The following is an 8,300-nucleotide window of genomic DNA, read 5'->3' as shown; positions in this document are numbered from 1 at the left end:
TCCCGTGCCCCCCCCCCCCCGGCGCAAAGGCAAGGCGGAGGCGGCAGGGAGAAGGGATCCCTTTAATACCGGCTGAAGCGGGGGGGTCCCCGCGCCCGCCCAGGTGTGTGCACGCGTGCTCTGTGTGTACGCACATGGGCGTGCATGCAAATCACATGTGCAAAGTGCGCGGGCTTGCCCCCCCCCGTGTCCGTATGTGCACACGTGTGTGCGTGCAAACGCCCGGGTTTCCCCCGCGGGTGCATGCATGTGCACCCCCCGGCCACACGTGTGCAAGCGTGCACACCTACCAGCGTGTGCATGTACACACGCGTGGGCATGGGAAGGGTGCAGCGCCCCGTGTCCCTGGGAGCAGCGGGGCCGCATGTCCCCCAGCCTGGGGGGGGTGGTGGTGGTGGTGACAGCGGGGTGGCTGGGGGGGGCCCTGGGGACACCCCGGGGCTGGCAGTGAGGGGGGGGTGGCACAAGCCGTGCTGCAGGGGTGCTGCTCGGTGTCCCCAGCGTCACCTGCCCTGGGGACCTGGGAAGGGCGAGGGGACAGGGTGGGCAGCCCGGCTTGCCAGCGTCCCCAGAGCCCCCCCCAGGGGGGACCTGCCCGCGGCAGTAAAAAAAAAAAAAAATCCTCCGGAAGCCCCAAAGCAGCCGTCGAAATCTTAGAAAACGATCAGATAAAAAAAATAATGCAGCGTTTGGCTCCTTTGGCCCGGCCGTGGCCTCGTTCCTGCCGCCCGCTAGCACCTGGGGACAGAGGGGAGCCGCGCTGGGGGACGGGGACCCCGCGATCGAAGACCCCCCCATCCCTGCCCCTTCCCCAGCAATACCAGAGCCACGTCCCTGGTGCCACCCTCGCCCCGTGTCACTGTCCCCTTCCCTGGCATGCTGCCCAGGATACCTCCATAGTGTCCCAGTACCTTCCCCAGTGCCCAGTATCCCCCGCAGTGTCCCAGCAGAGTATCCCTGTACACCCCCAGTACCCCCGCAGTGCCCCAGTACAGTGTCCTAGTACCCCCGTACAGTGTCCCAGTACCTCCGAAGTGCTCCAGCAGAGTGTCCCTGTACACCCCCAGTGTCCCAGTAGCCCCCCAGTGCCCCAGCAGAGTGTCCCAGTACCCCAGTACAGCGTCCCAGTTCACCCCCAGTGCCCCAGTACGTACCTACTGGCTGCTGGCAGCACCCTTGCCACTGGCCTCCTTCGGTGCTATATGGGTGCCCTCCTCGGCCAGGCTTTGCCGCTCGTCTCCGTGGGTCCCTGCGGGTGCCGTGGGGCAGGGGGTGAGCTCAGCCCCCTCCCCCACCTCCGCTGCACCCCACAAACCATCCCAGCACCCCCACCCCCGCCCCAATTCTGGGTGCGCGGAGGCTCCCGGGGTTGGGAAGGAGAGGTACTCACGCTCGCCGGGACCGGGGCCACCCTCGTGCGTGGCCAGCGGGCAGGTGCCACCGGGACTGTGGCTGTGCTCGGTGTCACTGTGGTGGCAGCGGCCAGGGCCACGCTCCTGGCCGGCGGCGGCTGCCTCCTCTTCCTCCTCGCCCTGCGCCTGCTTGCACAGGTGATGCTCCACCATCATCTGCAGCTCTGCCAGGCAGGGAGCGGTGCTGGGGTGGTGGTGGTGGGGGGGGGACGACAACGCGGTGACCGTCCCCACGCTCCCGGTGACACCGGGGAGATGTAGCCCGGCAAGTTTGGTGGCCTCCTGTCCCCTCTGGTGGCATTTGCCACGGCTGGACCCCGTGTGCCCACGGGCACAGCCACACTCCTGACCTGGGCACGGCTGAGCAGGTCCAAGGCCAGCGCAAAGGTGGTGGCATCCCACCTGCTCGTCACCGGGAGGGGGGGGAACGGGGACCGTCACCCCCTGTTGCCCACCCCCTCCCAAAATACCTTTCATGGTCGGGGTGGTGCGGGAAACCTTCTTCCTCTGCCTGGGTGACATGGCCAGACCCGACTGCGAGGGAAGGGGAGTTGCATGAGTGGGGGGCACCCTGGGGGTACCCCGAGGGGCTGGGGGCTTCCCCGCAGCCCCCCACCATGGCAGCAGCACCTACCTTCAGCAGGGGGTTGGGCAGTCGGTCCTCGTCAATCTCTGGGGGGGACAGCCAGGGGGGTGTGGGGGGCAGAAGGACCAGAGGTCAGCGGCGAGAGTGGGGTGCTGGGCCCCATCCTGCACCCCCAATGTGAACCCGGCCCCACTGAGTCTGTCCATCACCCATGGGTGCTCGGCGTGGCTGTGGGTGCCATTGGGACAGTCCCGCTCCCCCCGCCCCAGCACCGCCATGCCCCCCACATGAACCAGCACGGGAACCAGCATCCCGTCCCCTGCTGTCCCCACCAGGCTGGCAGCCCCCCTGGCAGCATCCTGACACCCCCCCACCCGGGATGATGCTCAACCCTGTGGCGGTGGTTTATTCGCAGCCGGAGCCTGCTGCCCCGAGTGGGCACAGGGTTTGGAGGTGGCACTTGGAGACAGAGTCCCCCAGCCACCGGGGTGTCCCCAAAGCAGGGGACAGATAATACCACCCCCAGCTGGGGGGGGGGGGGCAGGGAGGCCGTGACACAGCTGCCAGGCGGGTCAGACCCCGTCCCCAAAGGCCACATGCCTGGTTGGGCCAGTGACCGAGAAGCTCTTAAATGTCACAGCTGGTGTCCCCTGCTCCCTGTGCCAGCAGGGGTGGCCCCGTGCCGTTGTCCCCAGTGTCCCTGGCACAGTGTCACGGGCAGCTGCTGCTCCCAGAGATGGATGGGCTGAGCGAGACCCGGGGCCGGATCCTGGAAACGCAGCCCTGGAGCAGGGAGGGCAGGGGCTGAGCCGGGCTGGGTGACACATAGGGACAGTCCCAGGGTGGGGGACACAGGGCACAGGGTGCTGTTGTGGCAGGGTGCAGGATGCGTCCCGCTGCAACCAGTGTGCTGTGGACCTCAGCATCATATATGGGGGTCCCTGAGCACCCCCGGGTGGGCTGCAGCCCGGGGTGACAGGGTGACACGCGCAAGGACCCACCTGGGGACGACTGGTCGCTGCTCAGGACCAGGTTGGCAGGAGTTGGTCGGCGCCTCCGGATCTGGAGGGGGGGACGGACGGGAAAGAGTCGGGACCCACGGCTGTACCCCGAACCCCATCACGCCCACCCGGAGCCCCACCAGCACCGAGACCCCCCCCCCGCCTGCGATGTCCTCATCCTTGGGGCAGTGGTGGCCCCATGGGGATGGAGGATGCTGGCCAGGGCCCCGAGCCCAGCGGCTCCCGTGGCCAGACATGTGTCTTTTAAATCACCATCTCCGGGCCAGCCCTAATGAGAGCCGGGAGCTAATTATACCCCAGCCCCAGGAAGCGCTCGGGGACATCGGTGTGGCGACACTGCTGGGGCCCTGCCCTTCCTTTGCGGGCACAGTGTCCTTGCCCAAGGTCACCTGGAGCATCCCGGGCTGCTCCCGCCCCACGACCCCCGCTCAGTGCCTTCAGGGGGATTTTGTGGCCCCGTTGGAGGATTCGGTGGCCGTGGCGTGGCCATGTCCAGTGGCAGGAGTGGCAGCGGTGACAGCGGTGACACGGTGCCCTGCAGGTGCTCCCTCGCCCCCCTTCCCCGCTGACCCACTAACTGAGTTGCTCCGAAAAAAGAATTTCCCAGCGAGGATTCCCTAATGAGGTGGAATGCCTAATGAAATGCTGATGAGATGCTAATGAGGCGGGTGAGCGGCTGGGCGGGCGGAGGAAGCCCCCTCCCCACCTCCCCCGGCCCCAGCCCACCCCCGGCCCCCCGCAGCATCTTCTCCGTGTCGGCCCCGTTGCCATAGAAACCCACGATCTGGATTTTAAACGGAGATTAGAGGGTGCCGGGAATTGCCAGGAATCGCCTTCTCCCGTCAGGGACCTGCCGAGGAGCCCCCCGCTCCGGGGCTGGGGTCCAAATCCCCCCCCCCCCCAGACACCCAGCGATGGGGCTGGGATGGGTCGGGCAACCTCCAGAGCTGGATCTGGCCCTGCAGCCCCTACTGATGGACCCCGGGGAAGCCAGAGCCACCCCCGGGCTGCTCTAGCACCTCCAAAGTCTCCCCTAGGTGTGGGGCAGGGCTGTGCCCCACAGAGTGGCCCCCCGGCATGGGGATGGAGTGGGGGACAACGGTGCCACCCACTCAAGGTCACCCAGATAGAGCTGAGCACCCCAAGCTGCGCTCCCCTTCCCGCTCCGGACTGGGTGGGGGACCCAGGCATCCGGGCGGCTCCCGCCCCGACGCCCTGGGGAGGGATGCTCCGGTCCTCCCTCCGTCCTTCCCTCCCTCCCTCCCTCCCTTCCCAGCTTGGCCAGGGCATCACACTCTCCTGCTGCCGCTATTTTTAGATCAATCTCCACCATCGATTAAGAAGCGCCACGGCCGAGAGCGGCAGGAGCCCGGCCCTGGCAGCCTGCGGCGGGCACAGCATCGCTGGGGGGCTGCTCCCACCAGGCCTGGGGTGGGGGCTGATCCCAGGGCGGAGCTGGGATGGGAACGGGATTGGAGACCAGAATGGGATCAGGGATGGAAACGGGATGGGCCCAGCTCATCTCTAAGCGTGACGGAGCAAAGACCCCTGGATGGTCCCCTCCAGCCTTGGGGACATGCTGTGCTGAGGGTGGAGTTGGGGACCCAGGCAGAGATGCAGGACAAAGCCCTGGGCCAGGCCTGGCACCCATGGGTGGCACCCAGGAGGGCCAGGGCAGATGGATGCTCTTGGCAGAGATGGGGGTCAAGGAGCCACAGGACCTGTGGGGACACAGGGGACTCCAGAAGGTCCGTGGGGACAAGGTCCTTTTGGAGGGTGGGGCTGGACAGGCTTGGGGACAACCCTGCAGGACACGGGGACACTGTACCACAGCCTGGCAAGGGGCTGATGCAGCCGAGCCCTCCAACAGTGTGAGCCCCCGATGAGGGGAACCCCCATCAGGTCTTCCCCTGCAGGGACACCCCAAAAAAAGGGAGCTGTAAAGGCAGGGAGGGGACATCAGCATTGTCACCTGCTGCCACCGCCCGAGACTGGCTGTCAGGGCCCTGCCACACCACCAAGCGCTGCCGAACTGGGGCTCTGACAGGCGCCGAGATGTGGCTGAAATCCCCTGGGAGGGGAAACTGAGGCAGGGACAGGCAGGGGACTCCCCAGAGCAGGGTCATGTCCAAGCCCCCTATAACCCGGCCATGATGGGAGGTGGGACTCGGGCACCCGTACTCCTCGCTGCAGCCGAGGCAGGTGCTGGGGGTCTCACACCCACCACCCAGCAGCCCGCCCCCCCCGGCTCTCGCCCTCGCTCCTGGGGGGGCCGCGCTGCAAATGAGCCGTGCGGCAGCCCCAGATGGTGCGTGGCCGTATTTAGCGACAGTGAGATGCTCACCGGGGAGGCGGCCCACGCTCGCCTCCGTGCCGCTGGCACGCAGGGGCTCCTCGGCCGGGAGCCACCCGCCTGCCAGGGACCCCCAGCCTGGTGGGGGGATGGCTGGGAGCCCCCCCACCACCATCAGCATCCTCAGAGCTTCCCACGCCTGGTGATGATGGGGACCGTGGTGTGGCCGGGTGGTCCTTTCAAGACCCCTCTTGTCCCCTGCAGCCCCCAGGGTTGGGGGGGCACAGCCAGAGTGGGGTGAAGTGGGCAAGGAGAGGGGGTCAGGCTGCCTGGGGGCGTCCCCAGCTGCCTGTGGGCATTTGTCCCGTGTCCCCCGGCCGGGCCGTCCCGTCCCCGCTGCTATTCTGGGATCCCCTCCAGCGGGAACAGGGGTTGAGCAAGGGCTGGAGGGCCCCGGGGGGGGCCCGTAACCCTACACCCCCCCCCCCCCCGGGGTGGCCCAGGAGGCGTCGTGCTGAGCCAGCACATGGCCCTGGTGCTGCCACCCCGGTCCCCACGGCCACCCCGGTCCCCACGGCCACCCCGGTCCCACGGAGGTGCTTGGGGTGCAGCGGGGGCTGCTCTGCGGGGGCGGTGGGGGGGTGGCACCGGCGGTGTCCCCGCTACCGGGGGCGGTGGGGGGGGGCTGCACCCACTTGACAGCACCCAGGCTCGTCCTTCCACGCCGCAGCCGTCCCCGTGTCACCCACCTCACCCAGGGGTGCCCCCACCGCCCCGACACCGGGGAGGTCGCACGGGGGCTGCTCGGTTGTCCCCCCCCCCCGGGCCCGGTCCGTGCCCTTCCCGTGTCCGCAGCCTCCCCCACCGCCCGGTACAACCCCCCCACCCCCGGCCCGGTCCCCGGCAGGACCACCCGGCTCCCCCCCAGCCGCGCAGCCCCGGTGTCATGTCCCCCCCCCCGGTGCCCGGTCCCCCCCTCACCTGCTCGGCCGCCTCCGGGTCGAGGTGCGGCTCCAGCAGCGGCACCGTGAACTGGATCTTGCGGGGGCTGTTGGGTTCCATGGCGGGCGGAGGCTCCGGCGGCTCCCGGCGGCTCCCGGCGGCTCCCGGCCCTGCCCGGGCCGCCCCGCCCCGGCCCCGCCCCGGCCCCGCCCAGTCCCGACCCCGCCCCCGGTCCCCCGGTTTCCTCCCGGTCCCCGGTTCCCGCCGCGGCGCGCGCGGACGGACGGTGGGACCTCACCGGGAGAGACGCAGGGACACGGGGATGGACACTGGGACCATGCGCTAGGAGACGGGGATGGACACATGGACGCAGAGGACGGACACGCGGACAGACCCTGGGCACAGGGACAGACATGCAGACACAAGGACAGACACATGGATGCACCCAGGGCACAGGGACAGACACACGGACAGACCTTGGGCACAGGGACAGACACGCGGACGCAAGGACGGACACACAGACAGACCCTGGGCACAGGGACAGACACACGGACGCAAGGACGGACACACGGACAGACCCTGGGCACAGGGACAGACACACAGACACAAGGACGGACACACGGACAGACTCTGGACACAGGGACAGACACAAGAACGGACACAGGGACAGACCCCAGGACAGATGGACAGACACATGGACACAAGGACGGACACGCAGACACAAGAACAGACACACGGACAGACCCCAGGACACAGGGACAGACACGCGGACACAAGGATGGACACACGGATGGGCCCTGTGACACAGGAACAGACACATGGACACAAGGACGGACACAGGGACAGATCCCAGGACACAGGGACAGACACGTGGGCACAAGGACAGACACATGGACAAACCCCGGGACAAAGGGACAGACACACAGGCACAAGGACAGAGTCCAGGACACAGGGACAGACACACAGACACAAGGATGGACACACAGACAGACCCTGGGACAAGGGGACAGACACACGGACAGAAGGATAGACTCCAGGACATGGGGACAGAAGGGAAATGAGGACGGACACACAGGCAGGCCCTGGGACAGACAGAGAGACAGCAGGACAGACACTGGGACAGACACCGGGGTGCAGAGGCACATGGACAAAGGGACACCAGGACAGACACGTGGGTGACACACGGACACAGGGACGGACACACAGACAGGGACATGGACACAGGGGCACACACCTGGACTGCCAGACACCAGGACACCCACCCGGACACGGGCATCGGGACATGGTGACACGTGGGGACAAACACACGAGCAGCGGGACAGTTGGACACAAGTAGATGGACACCAGGACAGACGGACACAGGGACAGACGCCGACAGGGCGGGCGCAGGCTCTTGCACACTCAGACACACACACGTGCAGACACGCCTGCGTGCACACGCGTGCACCCCCGTGCCCGCACACGTGTCACAGCCCGGCAGGGACGAGGCAGAGCCACCTCCCACGGGTGGGTGACAAGGACAGGGACAGGCACCCACCGGGGGGGGGGCACACACGGGACTTTCCGGCAGGGCGCGGGCAAAGTCCGGCAGCGCCCGTTTCGACATGGGGCGGCTTTCGCATCGATCGCCTGCGCTCGGCCTCCCGGGGCTGGGGACACGGCCAGCGCCTCTTGGGGACTGCCCCCCCCCAAGAGCGGCCAGCCCTGCACCCCTTTGTCCGTCTGTCTGTCCTAACGAGGCTGTTAATCGCAGGATAACGGGGGGGGGGGGGGCTTGATGCGGTGTTGGCCCCCCACCGGCTGCGTCTAAGGAGGGATCGCGGTGGGGTGACGGTGGTTTGGCCCCGATGGCCTGGGAGGGGACATGGGTCGGCCACTGTGCTGGTGGCCGGGACAGACAGGCGGACAGACAGAGGGACAAGACGGACGCTGGGGCTTGGGCATCCCGGGGATATGGATGCTGTGGGCAGTGAGCTGGTGGGGACTCCCTAAAAAAGAGGATATTTAAGGGCAGGGTGGGGGTGAGCAGCACCCCTGGGAGGGCA

At 67.8% G+C, this 8,300-nt stretch overlaps 1 protein-coding gene across 1 annotated transcript; it reads right to left on the bottom strand.

Annotated features, from left to right (window-relative positions):
- Window positions 1-46: 46 nt before the first annotated feature.
- PPP1R1A (protein phosphatase 1 regulatory inhibitor subunit 1A) lies at window positions 47-6,459 on the bottom strand. Its single transcript, XM_069806287.1, has 7 exons — window positions 6,295-6,459; window positions 3,000-3,060; window positions 2,047-2,084; window positions 1,883-1,946; window positions 1,391-1,576; window positions 1,155-1,249; window positions 47-760 (listed from the first exon to the last, which is right to left on the bottom strand). The coding sequence occupies exons 1-6, from the start codon at window positions 6,373-6,375 to the stop codon at window positions 1,155-1,157; spliced, it is 525 nt and encodes a 174-aa protein (XP_069662388.1). The 5' UTR covers window positions 6,376-6,459; the 3' UTR covers window positions 47-760.
- Window positions 6,460-8,300: the final 1,841 nt, after the last annotated feature.

Source organism: Haliaeetus albicilla, chromosome 18, assembly GCF_947461875.1.
Source record: "Haliaeetus albicilla chromosome 18, bHalAlb1.1, whole genome shotgun sequence".
Classification (NCBI taxonomy): domain Eukaryota; kingdom Metazoa; phylum Chordata; class Aves; order Accipitriformes; family Accipitridae; genus Haliaeetus; species Haliaeetus albicilla.
The sequence above is the reverse complement of the archived record's forward strand: the minus strand, read 5'-3'. Positions and strand labels throughout refer to the sequence as shown.